General features: G+C 35.3%; 1 protein-coding gene across 1 annotated transcript in view; it reads left to right on the top strand.

The window, feature by feature from the left end:
• The first annotated feature begins 1146 nt into the window (after positions 1–1146).
• wdr19 (WD repeat domain 19) overlaps positions 1147–19517 on the top strand; it is a 29002-nt gene continuing 10631 nt past the window's right edge. The window contains exons 1-24 of the mRNA XM_048197620.1: positions 1147–1271; positions 1648–1739; positions 1835–1900; positions 2044–2169; positions 2274–2389; positions 2897–3012; positions 3113–3193; positions 3826–3938; positions 4282–4455; positions 5600–5670; positions 5801–5973; positions 8141–8255; positions 8353–8459; positions 8552–8674; positions 10955–11104; positions 11483–11630; positions 12162–12369; positions 12559–12718; positions 14250–14360; positions 14482–14591; positions 17082–17139; positions 17542–17688; positions 18239–18321; positions 18429–18512. Of these exons, the coding sequence (XP_048053577.1) occupies positions 1266–1271; positions 1648–1739; positions 1835–1900; positions 2044–2169; positions 2274–2389; positions 2897–3012; positions 3113–3193; positions 3826–3938; positions 4282–4455; positions 5600–5670; positions 5801–5973; positions 8141–8255; positions 8353–8459; positions 8552–8674; positions 10955–11104; positions 11483–11630; positions 12162–12369; positions 12559–12718; positions 14250–14360; positions 14482–14591; positions 17082–17139; positions 17542–17688; positions 18239–18321; positions 18429–18512 (2738 nt within the window). The 5' untranslated portion in view covers positions 1147–1265. The remainder of the gene's footprint in view (positions 1272–1647; positions 1740–1834; positions 1901–2043; positions 2170–2273; positions 2390–2896; positions 3013–3112; positions 3194–3825; positions 3939–4281; positions 4456–5599; positions 5671–5800; positions 5974–8140; positions 8256–8352; positions 8460–8551; positions 8675–10954; positions 11105–11482; positions 11631–12161; positions 12370–12558; positions 12719–14249; positions 14361–14481; positions 14592–17081; positions 17140–17541; positions 17689–18238; positions 18322–18428; positions 18513–19517) is intronic.

The following is a 19517-nucleotide window of genomic DNA, read 5'->3' as shown; positions in this document are numbered from 1 at the left end:
TAATACTGTGCCTGTATGTACATGATTTAAGTTCAATATACTATTTAAATATCTGTAAATTGAGGTCTATAATTTTGTACCAGTTTAATTTTGATAAACACAACACAATATACAGGTAATAAATATATATTTATTTATCTTTGAAGAAATTTGGTATACATGTATTAATAATTAAGTTGCTAAAAGCTAAAACAAAAGTATCCTCCCTTTTGAATATTTTTATACACTAATCAACTTAGAACTTAGATATCATGTTTGTGTATGTGAAAAATAAATTAATAATTTTTGGAAGTTACAATCAATACATTCAAAACCTGATGATGCTGGGATTATGTTAATCAGCATGAATTGACAATGTTCCCATTAAGATTGTGCACTTTAAAGGAATAGTTCACCCAAAAATGAAAATTTTCATTTAAATTTTTATTTAAAAATTTTTTTAATGAAAATTTTATCATCTGTTTCAGGTCTAAAACAACATAAGGATGAGTAAGTGATGACAAAATTTTCAGTTTTAGGTGAACTATCCCTTTAATAGCGTCTCTGACGTTTAGTAAAAAGGCCAGTCACAATGGGTGCGTTTGCTCTCACTTCCACATGAGGGAGACAGACACCTTTTGATATTGTCCTGATACGATTAAAAATGTACTTGGCAGCTTTTTATATGACAACAAGCAGAATAAAGTAAGTTAGCTGCCTTTAAGATCTAAATTTCACATTTGGTCTCAGTTTCAACTTTTTAATGGTTGCACATGGATCTTTCAGGATATATATATATTTTTAAACATATTTTATTTATTTATTCTTCCAGATATTTGCATTTTTATTTTAAAATCAAAACTTAAAAACAAAAAAACAAACATAATATATGAACAATATATATTAATATAATAAATAAATAATATTTATGAATTAATACAATTTTATTAATTAAAATAAAACGTTTCCCCAAGAACAGAAAAGGTTGCTTTTCCTAATGTTTTGACAAAATATTGTAATATATTCGTGAATTGTGAAGGTATAAACAAAATCCATTTTCTATTAAAATATATTACTATCAACCATGCATTTTCAGCTATTTATATTATGCTTCATATATAATATGGGCAGATTTTATTCTTTTTTCTTCTATTTATTCTGCTGTTTTGTAAATCATGTTACTGTTTGCTGAACGCTGACTGGCTGTTGCTAAGTGGTTGCTAAGAGAGATCAAGACGCGTCGGAGTGAAGCACCCTGGGAAGTGTAACGTTTTCGTCAAACAAAAATGAAGGCAAGTATGTTTTTATATATAAAACCACTTAATGTCCTATTGCATTTAAACTCGATATAGCTATTGGAAGAGCACATGTGCTTTCGCGAAGACGCTTTAAAATCATCACATATAGCATTAGCACGATGGCTAGTTAGCTCAGCAGCAGTGCATGTCTTTTACCAGTTAATGTATGTTTAATAAAAGTGAATAAACTGCAAAATAATGATTACGTTAACTAAACTTTAGTGTCTGCTAATAGTATAAATGTTGACCAAAAGAATTGGACCGTTATTACGTTATCTTTGCTGATACTATGTCGTTTTGTTGTCATTTTCCCTGGTATTGTATGACTGCAGTTTAATATTGATTTGAGACTTGTTTGGTTTCTTTTCAGCGTGTTTTCACGCTGTCAGAAAAGTCCTGGTCTGGATCATGTTTGCAATACAAATGGCAGAAAACAGTAGGAAACTATCTTGCAGTTGCAGGGTGAGTAACTGTTTGCTGGTTTATATAGCCATAGCCAAAAGAAGTGTTATTCTTTTTAAGCAACATTTGAGTGAAATATTTTATATTATCCACAGCCCTGACAATTTTGTAAAAATCTTTGATCGGCATGGACAGAAGGTCAATGAGTTAAACCTTCCTGGGTAAGTGAGAATTCAGGTTTGTTCTGTCTGAGACTGTAATTTAGATAGATAAATGTAATTCTTTATAACTAAAGAGCAGTAATATTGCAGGACTGACATTCTCTTTCTGTAGTTGCTCATACTTTCGTGTTTTGTCCATGCAGGAATTGTGTATCTCTTGACTGGGATAAAGATGGTGATATCTTGGCTGTAATTTCTGAAAAGTCCAGTTCCATTTACTTGTGGGATGCAAATGTTAACAAAACCTCTCAGCTAGACAGTGGCATGAGGTGAGTGATGAGAGAGGGAACATGTTATTGAATAAACTCTTGAAATCAGATGTGTTTTTAGAGATTATGGCTTTTTTTCATTTGCTAATTTCGTGTTGATACAGAGATCAGATGTCCTTCCTGCTCTGGTCCAAAACTGGGCCACTGTTGGCTGTTGGCACATCTAAAGGAAACCTTCTCATCTACAACCAGCAAACCTCACGCAAGATTCCTGTTCTGGGTAAAATAGAATTTTAAAAAAATTGTGTAAATAGTTTTCAAGTCATATATTTATTTATTCTTTCAGATGTGTTTTTTATATTAATGTAATTTATTTATAAATATAATTTATTCTATTATAATAGTATAATATTAATATTAAATATATATTAATGAAATGGATAAAACATTTCCAAAGGACCAGAAAAGGTAGCCTTTTTTCAAATGTTTATTGTTTCTTTGATCCCTCTTGCAATTGTTTTATATATATATATATATATATATATATATATATATATATATTTGGGCAGGCACAAAAAAGTATTTGCCGTAGGGAATACACTCTTTAAACTCTGGAGTTTAGGTACTCCTTATCAAATGTACTTTTCTCTTTCCTCAAAACTCTGTATATTTTCATCTCTATTCTACTATTTATTTTCAGTAAAAATATATATTTTTTAAATGTATTGAATAGAATGCTGTGTGAATAGTTCCCACATCATGCATACTGTACATAATGTACATGTAGGTAAGCATACAAAGAAAATCACATGTGGCTGTTGGAGCTCTCACAACCTCCTGGCGTTAGGCAGTGAAGACCGCAGCATAACAATCAGCAACCACGAGGGAGACACCATTCGGCAGGTACGTGAGGATCTGTCAGAGCGAGATCCTGTATTATTGTATCGGTTGATGCAGACATATAGATTGAAATGTTGTTTTCTGCTCTCTTTCTTGCCTTCAGACTTCTGTGAGAGCAGATCCTGCAGATGTTCAGTTCTCAGTGATGAAAACAGATGAGAGATCATCTCCAGGAGAAAGCACTGTATGTTGACATGCTCATTTTACTTGATTATTACACTGATTGTACTTACAGTGCTCAGCATAACTGAGTACACCCCCTTTGAAAAGCAACATTTTAAACAATATCTCAATAACAAAACAAAAACAATTTCCAAAATGTTGACAAGACTAAATTGAATATAACATCTGTTTAACTTATAACATGAAAGTAAGGTTAATAATATAACTTAGATTACAAATTTTTCAGTTTTACTCAAATTAGGGTGATGCAAAAATGAGTACACCCCACAACAAAAACTACTACATCTAGTACTTTGTATGGCCTCCATAATTTTTAATGACAGCACCAAGTCTTCTAGGCATGGAATGAATAAGTTGGCGACATTTCGCAACATCTATCTTTTTCCATTCTTCAAGAATGACCTCTTTTAGAGACTGGATGCTGGATGGAGAGTGAAGATATATATCTTTTGGTTATTTTCTCTTTATTTTGAACTTTATGGATGCAAATAGCTGTCTGGCATTGCTGTACAAACTGTGAAACTAAACTTTCTTCAGCTCTATATATATATATATATATATATATATATTTTTTTTTTTTTAACATTGTTTCACGTTGTATGCAAATATTTCTAAATGATCTTTACCTTGCAGGTGAGTGTTGCTTTGGGTAAGAAGACCCTGTTTCTTTTTAACCTGAATGACCCCGATAACCCTATAGAATTGGCCTTCCAGCAGCGTTACGGCAACATCATTTCCTACCGCTGGTACAAATACACACATGCATGCACGCACACAGATGTACTAAAATATTGGAGTGACTGTTTTAACTCTTTGACCATTGTGCTCAAACAAGACATTTAACCACAGATAGAAGGACTGTTCCTTCAATCAATTTAGTCATTTTGGATCAATTAAAAATGTGCTTAAAAACAATAACTAAGAATAAAAATAAAAAAAATCCTGGTTGTCGCACAAAATGTAACTGCAATTTTAGTTATTATTAATAATGATAATAATACATTTTATAATTATTTAGAATGTTCCTTTCTTATAACACAAAAAAAGTCAATCAAAACACTGAACACATATTTTCCTTTCTCTCTGTAGGTATGGGGATGGCTATATCATGATTGGATTTTCACATGGTTATTTTGTGGTAATTTCCACACATATCCGTGAGATTGGCCAAGAGTTGTTTCAAGCCCACAATCATAAAGACAGCCTGACAAGCATCGCCATCTCACAGTCACTAAACAAGGCTGCGTCCTGTGGGGACAACTGGTAAGTGTTTATTAGTATCAAACACTAGATATACAAAGACAGTGCACTCACATTACCGTGAATGGGAGAAAGTGCAACGCACAGTATGGTGGAATAAGTCCTGCCTTCTAAATAAAAGAGCCAATTGTAAAGTCATTGAGACATGTGCTTATGACTGCACATGTGCATTTGCTGGTCCAGCCTGAATAATGCTGTTTATTAAGAAACAAAATTTATGAGACAGTTGTCAGATTTCATTGGTGATTTCAAATATAACATTTAATCGTAACGTTGGTGAACAGCTTTGGAGAATTTGATGTTTCCCCATTCAAAGAGAAATAAAATAGCTGCCAGAGAAGCGTTTCAAAGATGGCCGCCGAGTGAAATGACTTGCCTTAAAGGTGCTAAAGAGGATGTTTTGTTTTATACATTTTTGCAATATTACTTGAAACTGTCTTTACTAACTGATAAAAGACTATTTATTAGGTGCACTGAAAGGAATAATATTAATATACATCATCTGTGCACAAGGTAGGGCCTTAAAAACATCAGCCAATCGTTTACGCGATCATTGCATAAACGATTGGCCCTCTGGCTTGTCAATCACTGCCATGACGTTCCTTGTGAGAGACGAGTGCGGCTGCGCGCTCCAGTAACTTTCCACACTCCACAGGCGCCGCATGCGATGTTTTTGTCAGAAGACAGGAGTAACAACTGCAGATTATGAGTTACCTGCGGTGAGTCTGACATAATGAATCCACTAACACGACACAGCGAATGCCGGTGGTAAACACTCGTGCGAGTGTTTACGAGTTTTGGGAGGCGTTCCTTCGAAGGAGGGGGGTTGTTCTTACGCATGCGCTCATTTCAAAAACTCAGTAACAGTCTTTGGTTTCTCAGTCGACGAAAAGATCCTCTTTAGCACCTTTAAAGGAACTTTGTTAGTATGCACATTACAATATATGTTTGCATAACTGCTATATACAACATTTTTGTGATAAACTGATCACGTGTTAGTCAGTTGTCAAAACCAATTTACTTAAAGGATTGACCTCACCTACAGCTCTCAGACGAACACTCCACTGCTTTCTTGTCCAATCATGACAGTTGAACTTCAAATTTTCTTTCTGTGCTGTAAGATAACACTATTGTATCTCTCTGTGAGTATTAAGATACATGACCTGACTGATCTGAAGGAGATGTATGCTATAGTCACACTGGATGAGGAGACCAAAGGTATGAAATAGTTTCTGAGACATATTGATGTACTGTATATGTGTTAAAAAAAAAAAAAAAAAAAAAAAAACATTTGTTCTCTCTGAAGTGTGCATATTCACTGAATACTCTGCGTACATGTCTTTCTCAGGCCTTGATCAGATGTGTTGGACTGATGATGGGCAGCTGTTAGCTGTGTCTTCTCAGCAGGGCACTTTGCATGTCTTCCTCACCAAGTTGCCCATATTGGGAGACAGCAGTGGCACTAGAATTGCATATCTTACATCCCTGCTGGAGGTTACAGTCGCTAACCATGTGGAAGGGGTGAGGAGACGACACAAAAACATATACACTTATATAAAAAAAAATGAGTTACTCGTAATACATGTGCTCACAAAGCATCATTATACAATTATTCGTAACCTTTTTCCAAACTCCTAATGCTAAATACTAAACATGTTTGTAACCTGTCTTTCATTGTGTGAGCTACAAATGTGTATGATACCACAAATTGTGCAACTTGTTGAAAAGAGGTGTGCTATTACTTATCTAAGCAATCAGAATTACGATTTATAATCGAATAACTGGCACTAGAGCTGCATGATTCAGGATAAATTGAGAATCACAATTTTTTTTTGTTTAAAATAGAGATCACGATTCTGAATATACAACCAAACAAAATCACATGTAATAACTAGAGGTTCTGACAAAATGTTAATTTCTGCAGTCTATTTAAAAAAAATATTTAATTAATCTGAATTAAAGGATTAGTCCTCTTTTAAATAAACTTTTCCTGATAATTTACTCACCCCCATGTCATCCAAGATGTACATGTCTTTCTTTCTTTAGTCGAAAAGAAATTAAAGTTTTTGATGAAAACATTCCAGGATTTTTCTCCTTATAGTAGACTTCAATGGGCACCAAACACTTGAAGGTCAAAATTAGTTTCACTGCAGCTTCAAATTGTTCTACACGATCCCAGATGAGAAATAACGGTCTTATCTAGTGAAACCATCGCTCATTTTCTGAAAAAAATTTAAAATTATATAAGTTTTAACCATAAATGCTCATCTTGAACTAGCTCTCTTCTTCTTCTTTATTAGAATTCTGGCAGTGTAGACAGTGCTAAGTGTATTACTGCCCTCCACAGGTCAAAGTTTTGAACTAATTGTTATATACTAGCATATTGCATATAAAAATTAGTTCAAAACTTTGACCTGTGGAGGGCAGTAATACATTTAGCAGCATCTACACTGCTGGAATTCAAATAGAGGAAAGGAAGAAGAGAGCTAGTTCAAGATGAGCATTTCTGGTTAAAACTTATATAATTTTCAATTTTTTCAGAAAATGAGCGATGGTTTCATCTGGGATTGTGTAGAACAATTTGAAGCTGCAGTGAAACTAATTTTGACCTTCAACTGTTTGGTGCCCATTGAAGTCTACTATAAGGAGAAAAATCCTGGAATGTTTTCATCAAAAACATTATTTTTTTTTCAACTGAAGAAAGAAAGACATGGACATCTTGGATGACATGGGGGTGAGTAAATTATCTGGAAAAGTTTATTTAAAAGTGGACTAATCCTTTTAATAATTAAAAAAATAGTTTTGAATGAATGATTTAATGACTCACTCATAAATACTTCTGCTGTGTCCCAGTTTGCCTACTTATACCATGCCCTCAAAGTATGTAGCTTTTGTGAAGAAAAAGGACATTCATTTGAGTGTGTATCAGAATAGTAGGCAAGCTTTGGAACACTTCTTCTTCACTACTTCTTTATGATTGCACCTTGCGTCACATCCGCCATGTTTGTAGTTTATTGACACTTGTTTCTTGTTTTTTCTATTTTAATCCTCATCCAATGAGCAATGGGTTGTGGGCAATATTAGCTGTTAGAATGTGCATGGATCTGCATTTCAAATTCTAACTGGAAATAGTAGACCACCTGAGTGTCTTTAGAACACTCATTTCAAGTTACTACGATGTGGGGGCACACTAATTCTAATTTCGAATACTATTTAGGATGGATAGTATGCGAATTGAAACAGCATTCACTTGTTTCATTACTGGGTGAATCTGTGTTTTTGAACGAACCTCTTGAATGATTGATTCAATGACAATTTTTTTTTTTACATAATAGATATAGCCAAATTGTTGTCACGATTGCATGGCTGTTTGAATCAAGATTGCGATCTTTGAACAATTAATCGTGCAGCTCTATCTGGTATGCGACGAAATGGTTAAAAAAAATCCCTTAGACTTTTGTTGAAAGAAGGACCCGAGCCATATCTAGAGATTTAGGGCGGGTTCTTTTAATTTGGACCATTAAGCAACCGTCTAGCAACCACCCTAGCAACACCCTTAGAACGACAATGCCCTTGCAACCACCCACAACACCCTATAATTTTGTGGTTTTGCCAGAATGTTTTTTTTTTTTTTTTCTCCATAAAATGTAAAAATATAGTTTATAGATGGCATTTTATCTCTTCTTAGGAGTCCCCCGTTGCTATGGCAGTGGAGGTGGAGCCTAATTTCATAGCTGTGGGACCATATCATGTTGCTGTGGGCATGAATAACAGAGCATGGTTTTATGCATTAGGAGATGGTGGTAAGTGAGGAACAGTATGAATTCACATTAGAGAAAAAAAGGAAATATTCTGACTTGTAGCAGTAACTTTACTTAAGTGTGCATGTGTGTGTTTCAGGTGTGGAGCGTGTAAAAGACACTGAGTATTTAGGGACAGTGGCCAGTATGTGCCTGAACTGTGACTATGCTGCTGCCCTGTTTGAGGGGAAAGTCCAGTTGCACGTGGTAAGAAGACAATCATGTGTACAAAATTCTGAATATATGACTGTTAACTTTTTTTTGCTTACTTTTTGTTTTAATGTGTGTGTATATGAAAGATTGATGGAGATGAGCAGATTGTTCAGGAGGACAGACAGACAAAACTGTTTCCGGAACCCGACCAGAAATACCGCATCCTCAGTCATGCTCTCACCTCTGAGTTTCTGTATTATGGGACTGATGTGAGTCATTCACAAATACCTCTTCTTTTTTTTCATCCTTACCTGATTTTATTAATTAAATGGATAGTTATTGTCCTGGATGCTGTTTGGTTTGTGCTAATACACTTTATAAAACACATACAATCAGTTAATTTGTAATTAATACACTAAAGACTATGCAGTGATTTTTTTTTTTAACTTATTTTTTGTATATTATAGTATATTTGATTATTCAATTCCTGTATTATTTCTTACTTGAATGCTTCTGTTAAATAGATTTAAAGGGTTAGTTCACCAAAAATGAAAATTCTGTCATTACTCAACTTCATGTCGTTCCAAACCCGTAAGACTTTCGTTCATCTTCGCATCACAAATGATGCATCAAATATGATGAACAGATTTAATTGAGACTTTTATTTACATAAACATTCATCAACTTGCACATCAGTTGTGGTGAACAGAAGCTCAAGCATGTTTGCTTGATGCATGCGAGAACAAATGAGGTTCATTTTCGTGTGTTACGTTTGAGCTTCCGCAAGAGGTTTGTTATCGCGTGTCAAGCAGGTTCGTTTGAGCTTCTGTTTATGTTTGCTGATCAATGTTTATATGTGAATAAAAGCATAAATTAAATCTGTTCATCATATAAAGCGATCAAGTCTCTACAGAAAATTTGGACTAAACCAATCAATTTTATTAGTTTTATTAGTTTTTTATGAACTTTTTGAAGCGTCAAAGTTTGTTGGTAGCTGTCTTTGGAGAGAAAGAAAGATTTCATCTAAAAGATCTTCATTTGTGTTCTGTAGAAGAGCGAAGGTCTTACGGGTTTGGAACAACATGAGCGTGAGTAAATAATGACAGAATTTTGGTTTTTGGGTGAACCATCCCTTTAATTGTATTTGTTCTACTGTTTGTTATTTGCATCTTTGTTCTTATTTATCTCAAAGATAAAATAACAAAAAGTACTAGTTAATTCCTATTGTAATTGTAGTTATTTATATATAAATTATTAATAATAAAAGAATTGGAGGAAAAGGTGCATCAAGAATCGATCATTAACCATTACTTTCTGAATCTTAATCGAATCATGAGGCAAGTGAAGATTAACACCTCTAGTTAATAATATATTACGTTTTCTTATTTATATATGGTACAGTACAGTCCAAAAGTTTGGAACCACTAAGATTTTTAATGTTTTTAAAAGAAGTTTCGTCTGCTCACCAAGGCTACATTTATTTAATTAAAAATACAGTAAAAAACAGTAATATTGTGAAATATTATTACAATTTAAAATAACTGTTTTCTATTTGAATATATTTCACAAAGTAATTTATTCCTGTGATGGCAAAGCTGAATTTTCAGCATCATTACTCCAGTCTTCAGTGTCACATGATCCTTCAGAAATCATTCTAATATGCTGATCTGCTGCTCAAGAAACATTTAATGTGTACAATTGTACAAAATATTTGTGTACAATATTTTTTTTCAGGATTATTTGATGAATAGTGTTTATCTGAAATCTAATCTTTTGTAACATTATAAATGTCTTTACTGCCACTTTTGATTGATTTAATGCATCCTTGCTGAATAAAAATATTCATTTCTTTAATTTCTTTTCAAAAAAATAAAAATAAAAATTCTTACTGACCCCAAACTTTTGAACGGTAGTGTATAATGCTACAGAAGCTTTGTATTTCAGATAAATGCTGTTCTTTTGAACTTTCTATTCATCAAGGAATCCTGAAAAAAAAGTACACAACTGTTTTCAACATTGAAAATAATCATAAATGTTTATTGAGCAGCAAATCAGCATATTAGAATGATTTCTGAAGGATCATGTGACACTGAAGACTGGAGTAACGATGCTGAAAATTCAGCTTTGCATCACAGGAATAAATTACTTTGTCAAATATATTTAAATAGTACACAGTTATTTTAAATTGTAATAATATTTCACAATATTACTGTTTTTTACTGTATTTTTAATTAAATAAATGTAGCCTTGGTGAGCAGAAGAAACTTCTTTTAAAAACATTAAAAATCTTAGTGGTTCCAAACTTTTGGACTGTACTGTATATTATATCTTCTAGCAGCAAAATGTTTATTAAAATAACATTTTAATGAAAGTATTCCCTTAATATTTTGTAGTTTGATAAAAGCAATAAGGCACTCAAGTGTGAGTGATGTGAACCCTTTAGTGTGACTCTGTTCACGATATAACATGGCCTTTCGTACCTTATTACATAAGTGTATCATTCTTTGTGTTCTTTCTGCTTATGTTTTTCTCTCTTTTTCATTGTATAGACCGGGTTGATTCAGTGTTTCTATTTTGAAGACTGGCAGAGTGTGAATGAATATCGCCACACAGTGGGTGTACGCAAAGTCTTTCCCGACCCCAATGGAACACGTCTCGTTTTTATTGATGAAAAAAGTGACGGCTTCCTATACTGTCCGGTACACGCAAACAAACATGTTTCCACACTTAAAAGGGTAGTTCACACAAAGATAAAAAAAATAAAAAAATCTTCATTTACTCACCATCATGTTGTTCTAAACCTGTATGACTTTCTTTCTTCTGCGGAACACAAAAGATGTTATTTTAAAGAATTCAGGGAGCCAAGAGTTTTGGCACACATTTTCCAGAATATTTTATTTTGTGCTCCAAAGAAGAAAGAAAGTCAAGTAGGTTTGGAATGACATGAGGGTGAATAAATGATGACAGAATTTTTATTTTTGGTGGACTATCTCTTTAATGACCAGCAATAAAAACATGACACTGCTGAGAGGCTGATGACAAATTTTAAAACCAAGTGATATCTATTTTTCCTATAGGTGAATGATTCAGTGCTTGAGATCCCAGACTTCTCTCCTGCCATTAAAGGGGTGTTGTGGGAAAACTGGATCAGCAATAAGGGTGTGTTTGTGGCGTATGAGGAGGACAAAGTCTACACATATGCCTTCCACAAAGACACCATACAGGGTAAAACTAAAAAGCAGAATGTTTTTATCCTTAATTGTAATATTGGTTCCAAGTTCATGTAAAGATTATGGATACTTTAATGGTTCTGGTAGGTGTTCTTTTAGTCATTTTTTGAGGAAGTATGGACAGTGCCTTGGAGAGATAAGTAAAGTTATGTAAAATTATGTGAATTTCAACAGAACATTAATGTGATGTGCACATCTGGAAAAAAGTTTAATTATTTTTTAATTGCAAGAAATGTTAGAAAGATTATTCTTGATTCACATGCACAGCCGACAAAAAATAAAATGCGCTCATCACTATCTTGACAGTTATACGTAATATTTTGTTCATTATAGTAACAGTGGAAGAATACAGATGCTCCAGAACTTTGTTTAAACATATTCACATATGTCTTTTTAAAAAATTCTCGATTCCCATTCCTAATCATCAGTGCCTTGTAATAGACATTTTGTTTTATCTGGGCAATGAAGCTGACTACAGTGCTACTGAATTTTCATTAGTAACATGTTTTTGTATGTTTTTCTCTAGGCTCTAAAGTGATTCTAGTTGGTGCCACCAAGTTGCCATTTTCCCATAAGCCCTTGCTGTTGCATAACGGGGAGCTGACATGTCAAACCCAGAGTGGGAAGATTAACAGTGTGGTTTTAAACACACATTCATTCCTCAACATCTCACATAGTGACACGAGCAAAGACAAACTCCAGTCATTACTGCAACAGGCCATCATGCTGAAAAGGTACTTTCATGCTACATTAGTTTGATTTGGTAGTTTATTGTGCATTCTTAACTACTCTACATCAAGCCAAATAATACAAACCTAAATGCTTCTAAAAGCACGGTTGTTAAATGTATCTGTAAATGATTGCATCAGGTTCACTTGATTTCTTCAGCAATGTTCTGAACTCTGTGAAATGTTTGTGTGCAGGTTTTCTGATGCGTGGAATACCTGTAAAGCTCTGAACAGAACTGAGGCCTGGGGTGAGCTGGGCAGGGCGTGTCTGCACCACATGGAGGTGGAACTGGCCATTAGAGTGTACCGCATGATGGGAAATGTCGGCATGGTCATGTCACTAGAGGACATCAAGGTGTGACCATGTCACTAGCTCTGTTCCAAAACCCCTGATGCCAACTTTAAACCACTGCCTCAGTAGGCAGTGGTTTAAAGTTGGCATCAAATGGAAATTCACCATATCTATTTTTTAAATGCATGTTATTGATCATTTAGCAGACAAATTTTTTTAGTATTAAAGGTCCCGTTCTTCGTGATCCCATGTTTCAAACTTTAGTTAGTGTGTAATGTTGTTGTTAGAGTATAATTAAAATCTGTAAAATTTTAAAGCTCAAAGTTCAATGCCAAGCGAGATATTTTATATAACAGAAGTCGCCTACATCGAACGGCCAGTTTGGACTACATCCCTCTACTTCCTTCTTTAATGACGTCACTAAAACCTCCGCCCACAGGAATACACAAGAGTTGCGTTTGTAGAGTGTGTTTGTCGCCATGTCGTCGAAACGCTGTTATTTTCATCCCGCAGTCCAATCACCGGGTCTGATTCCGGCTCAAATTGATAGGGTAAAATTAAAGACATGTTTACAATAACACTGAGCGCGTGCATCTCCACGTTATGGTAAGAGGCGTGACCTTTCCGGGCACAGGAACCGCTGGCACAATCAGAACTCGTTACGTATTTCTGAAGGAGGGACTTCATAGAACAAGGAAGTCATCAGCCCGTTTTTATGACAGTGGAAATAGCGGTATACAGATAAGTAAATTATGTGAAAAATACTGTGTTTTTTTACACGCGAAACATGGACACATGTTATATTGCACACTATAAACACAATCAAAGCTTCAAAAAAACACGAAAAATGGGACCTTTAATGCGTCTTTAGCCATTTCTTGAAAATAGCAGCTCGGGTTGAGTTAGGCAGGTCATTCCATCAGCTTGGAACAGTCAAGGTAAAGGTCTGTGAAAGTGATTTTGTGCCTCTTTGGGATGGCACCACAAGGCGCCGTTCACTTGTAGAACACAAGCTTCTGGTGGGCACAACATATAATGTCTGAAGTAGTGAGTTTAGCTATAGGTGTACAGAGCCAGTGGTTGTTCTGTAGGAAAACATCAGTGCCTTGAATTTGATACAAACGGCAATTGGCAACCAGTGCAAGTTCATGAAGAGAGATGTGACGTGCACTCTCATTAAAGACCACTCTTGCTGCTGCATTCTGCATCCTTTGCAGAGGGTTGACAGTGCATGCTGGAAAGCCTGCCAAGAGCGCATTACAATAGTCCAGTCTGGATAGAACAAGAGCTTGGACAAGGAGTTGTGTAGCAAGCTCTGATAGAAAGGGCCTGATCTTCCTAATGTTGTATAAGGCAATTCTGCAGGACTGGGCAGTTCTAGCACTTTGGTCTGTGTTTAGCAGCATCGATCACAACTCCAAGGTTCCTGGCTGTCCTGGATTGAGATATTGTTGACGAACCTAGCTGAATGGAGAAGTTGTGATGAAGTGTTGGGTTATCTGAGACCACAAGCAATTCTCTCTTCACAAGGTTGAGTTGAAGGTGTTTAAACTCTTTTACACACTAAAGTGTTGTTCCTCAACTGTGTCTGCAGGGAATAGAGGATCAAAATTTGCTGGCTGGTCATTTAGCCATGTTCTGCAATGACTTTAACCGAGCACAGGACCTGTATCTGACATCTTCGTACCCCATGGCAGCCCTGGAGGTAAAATAGACATGCACACTCATGCATGAAAGTTCACATGTATTCACATGTAAGTACTGTACGTTTTTAGACTTCCTAAGTCGCATTGACTACTGTAGCAGTTGTGCTGTTGTGTGTGTAGATGAGAAGGGACCTGCAACATTGGGACAGTGCATTACAGCTGGCTAAAAGACTGGACCCTGATGAGATCCCATTCATTTCTAAAGAATATGCCATACAGCTGGAGTTTGTGTAAGTCAACTATTTTACATGAGTTAATTACATCTAAATCAACTGTTTTGGAGATGCATCACATGCATATTTCATGGCACCTGATTATAAGGGACATGGACTTGTTTTTTGTATTTGATGCATCTGAAAGGAAAAAAAATAGCTGCAGTAATGACTTGTTTTTGTAGGCCAACTCGGAAGATAGCATCACCCAAATTCCCTCAACAAAAACACAATAGGATATTTCCATAGGCTTCCATTTGCAGGAAATAGCACTATGACCTACAAATTTTGATTATTACACGTTTTGTTCATTGTGATAAACATCACAAATGATCTCAACTTTTATGAATTTTGAAGCCTAAATACAATCACAAGAAGTAAAGGGCTAAATGTAGGCTACAAACAAACTACACCACCATTAAGCTTCCAACATTATTTTTTCCCTGAAAGTTTGAGTTAGAATAGTTTGCAAGAGCATGATTAAAAACACACGGAGGCTGTAAAAGCAGACTAATGAGTAGATGAATTTACCTGTTTGTTGTGATGACGTTAAAAGGGGTCATGTTGTTGATTTTTTTTTTTTTTTTTTTTTTTTTAATCATTTAACATGTTGCTTCAATTAAATGTCCACTTATATTATGTTAATAATTTTTTTTTTGCACAAAACAAACAAATATATATGAGGAAAAACAATTATGTCTGAAATGACCAGTTTTGAGGGGTGGCTCCTTTAAGGCTTATCAGTTAACGGCCACTGTTATGATGTCATTGCATTGGAAATAGTATCAATGCCCACTGGCTATTGCACCGGAGTAAGTGTTTTGAAAACATTATCCATATACAACTGTCATTTACAGACAAAGCATTATGAAATCATTTACTTACGGTTTGTGATGTAGCTGCTGTCAGATCCAACACAGTTGGCTGCTTCATCTTTCTACAAAGTTTCTTTGCAAACTCCATTACACTGTGCCTCGCTCACAAAACAAAATGGTCTGAACAAACATATAATCCTTCAACATGATCCGGGACACCATTAAAATAAACCATCCACTTGTTTCCGACACTGGGATCCTTCTGAAGTCTGTACAGAGACCCAATTGAGCTGTTTAGATTGGACACAACAAAAACGAAAATTCTTTCACTGTCAGAAACTGAAAGTGCATCTGTATACTGTATCCAGTGTAGACAGGGTCTATGATAATTATAATGGGTTCGATTTGCTTTTGACACAATCCAGCGTAGGCAAATGTCAGCCGTTAAAGTCGTCATGAAATCAAAATTGACCCTATTTACTTTGTTGGCGCACAATACTAGTCTTGTTGTGGACAATTAATCAATCCGTGCAAATTTATACACAAAAAAATAGTTTTTCGTGGTGATTTAACCAAAATCTAAAAATTTGCTTCCGCTCTGGAATGGCGTTCCTTCTCTGATGACATCAGTCTGACGGCTTGGGTTGAATATCCTTAACCACTCTCCTACAACCGTCAGCTGGCTATTAGCGATGGATGGAAAGGAGGTGCGATAAAATAAAACCCTGTCCTCTATTCAATATTCCATTTCACTTGGAAATTGTCACAACACTGAAGTAAAGTCGGTTTCAACTCACGGTTCACAGGGACTTTAAGTGACTGAACGCCAGTGGGCCAGTGATGTATAACTCTGTTTTGTCTTGCTCTGGAGGCAGTCAAATGCAAATAAATTTCCCATGTGACGTCACAGATCGTGCAATATCAAAACGAGATGTTTTTGGAGCTTGATTAAATAAATGCTTTGTTTATAATGAGGAGGAAGCTTTAAGCTATGAAACTGACAAGATGTTTTAATGATACAAAAACCTCTTATATGTCAAAATATCAAGGCAAACTTGCTTTCTCATAACATGACCCCTTTAACATCCCTGACAATCTCTGTAGTCCCATTTAGCCATGTGTTAGCAAACCGCCTGTTAGCAAAAGTCAAGTAAAAACTTTAAAAAATCACTAATGGTATTACTGATGTGTTTCATGTTGTAGAATAAAACATCAAAATATCTTGAGCTTGTGTTAACAACAGACCTTATTTCAGGCATTTAACCAAAAACCATTAGTTAAAGTTACTAAAAACATTAGTTGCATTTAAAATGACACACTATACATTATGTACTTCTGCAGTGTACTCAACCGTGTTGTTTAATATCGGAGTCTGATAGCCCCTCGCCCTCCGCTACGTAATACTATGAAGTGTCCAACATTCCACACTTTATTTTTTCGGTAAATTAAGTGCATCAACTAAGTATTTAAAGTGCACTTTTTCTCTTTGAAATTTTTTGTATGAACACACTACTCACACTATTTATACTACAAAAGTGTAAAGTAGTGCAATTGGGATGCACCTCTTGACTTCAGGAAGATAGAATTGCTAAAATGCTAAATCGTTTCTGGGTTTTGGCCTACAAAAATATGTGATCCCTGTACAGCACTCTATTGCTGATGTAATGTCATATGTTTTTGTGTCACCCTCTAGTGGAGATTATGTGAATGCACTGGCTCACTATGAGAAAGGCATAACAGGAAACAACAAGGCAAGTGTCTGCATATTTCTCAAATGATGATCAGCAACTTTAAAGGAAATTCTCATCCAGAAATGAAAAATGTATCATTTACACACTTAAAAAGTCATCAGATTGTCTTTCTTTCATGGAACAGAAAAGAAGAAATTGTGAATATTCATGGTGCACTTTTCAGTACAGTGAATAGGATGACCGAGGGCAGTCACGTTCCAAAAAGGACAAAAAACTGCAAAAATTTTCACTTTTGCACTATATTCTAAGTCTTCTGAAGCCATACAATAGCTTTTTCAAGAATGAAGTTTGAAGATTTTCTATGATTTTATTCAAAAAAATCTCCTTATGGTATCTAGAACCATGAGCACAGACCGTAGATCCTAATGTGTGTGTGTGTGTGTGTGTGTGTGTGTTTTGTAGTACCAGGATCATGATGAGAGCTGTCTAGCAGGAGTGGCTCGTATGTCCATTCGAATGGGGGACATTCGTAGAGGAGCCAATCAGGCCATCAAACACCCCAGCAGAGCTCTGAAGAAAGACTGTGGAGCCATTCTGGAAAGCATGAAGGTGTGTGTTCATTCGCACAATTGTACGCATAGCCTTTCAAAGTACAGTATACTCCATTTGAAATGTACGCTTACATAGGCGGTTGACACAACTTGCACTCCTTCTCTTTAGCATCTTTGTATAGCCCAAATATATTGTGAAGATATTTACACATCTTTATAATCTTTTAGGCTAGGAGTTGTACAAATGCAGGTTCTTTCTAACCTCAATGCAGAATCTCTCTTTCACGTAGCCATCCATTGTTGTTGTAGATTGCACACGTTTCTGTCTCTTCTGTTTATTTATTTTTTTCTTCAACTACCTTGTGAATCAATGGCCCTGGGGCACTTTTGCCACCTTGTGAACGAACTAATTAGTGCCAAAAAATTCAATGTGCATATGCAATATGCTGATGTTCGCGTCATGCACACTGTACAAGGACGCTAGCCCATGCTTAAAAAGTGAAGTACACTTTGGGCTTTAACATACAAATCACTCTCATTTGCTCTGTTAGCGAGCAGTTAGTGAGAGTTTTCAGATTTTTTTATTGGCTGAATGATTTTGTGTGCAGCAATATTCAGAAGCAGCTCAGCTGTATGAGAAAGGCCAGTACTACGACAAAGCTGCATCCGTCTACATACGCTGCAAAAACTGGTAATGCAACTTCACAACTGTAAATAACAGTGTACATCACAGATTTGAATGTTGTGCTATGGGAACAAACTTGTAACTAATATTGATCTCTAATCTCTTAATATCAGGGCAAAGGTGGGCGAGCTCCTGCCCCATGTGACTTCCCCGAAGATTCACCTGCAGTATGCTAAGGCAAAGGAGGCTGATGGCAAGTATGTACCAAATGCAATATGTCATTATTTATTTATTTATTATTTTAAAGATTTTTTTTGCCAAAATAAGTAATATATTTTCCATAATTTTCCCATTTTTAATATGGATTAACCATACCACCAACCACCCTTTAAAGGAGTAGTTCACTTTCAAATTAAAATTTCCTGATAATTTACTCACCCCCCCCATGTCATCCAAGATGTTCATGTCTTTCTTTCTTCAGTTGAAAAGAAATTAAGGTTTTTGATGAAAACATTCCAGCATTTTTCTCCATATAGTGGACTTCAATGGAGCCCAAACAGTAGAAGGTCAAAATTAAAGCTTCAGTGCAGCTTCAAAGCGTTCTACACGATCCCAGACGAGAAATAAGGGTCTTGTCTAGAGAAACCATCACTCATTTTCTTAAAATAAATAAATAAATAAATAAATAAGTTTTAACAATAAATGTTCATCTTGAACTAGCTCTCTTCTTCTTCTCTATTTGAATTCCAGCGGTGTAGACACTGCTAAGTGTATTACTGCCCTCCACAGGTCAAAGTTTGAACTAATAGGTTGTTTGCACATGACGTCACAGCAGCAGCGCGAATGAGTCTGGAGGGCAGGGAGTGATTTTTCTATATAGGAATCCTATCAAAAACTCAAAATTCGTATGTTTTGCGTTGTTTATGGTTGCTCAAATTGATAAAATAGAAAACCCAGAAGGTGTTTATATCGTTTACATAATTTATACCGTTTTTTATAACTTCGTTTTTTAACTTTAAAATATTGTTTTTTAACTTTAAAATATTGTTTTTTAACTTTAAAATATCGTTTTTTAACTTTAAAAGTTGTCGTCTTTTAATAGCGTTTTGCATCTGCTGATACTGAAATGAATATGGATACCTGCTTACCTTATTTGTTTTTGACTTGGTTAAATATCCACATTCTTCATGGTATCATTTGCAGGGAAGAGAAGCTATTTTATCCCATTGAATGATAATTTGGTGTTTTCACTTCAGTTTTGT

The sequence above is a fragment of the Megalobrama amblycephala genome, linkage group LG7, assembly GCF_018812025.1.
Source record: "Megalobrama amblycephala isolate DHTTF-2021 linkage group LG7, ASM1881202v1, whole genome shotgun sequence".
Classification (NCBI taxonomy): Eukaryota; Metazoa; Chordata; class Actinopteri; order Cypriniformes; family Xenocyprididae; genus Megalobrama; species Megalobrama amblycephala.
The sequence above is the reverse complement of the archived record's forward strand: the minus strand, read 5'-3'. Positions and strand labels throughout refer to the sequence as shown.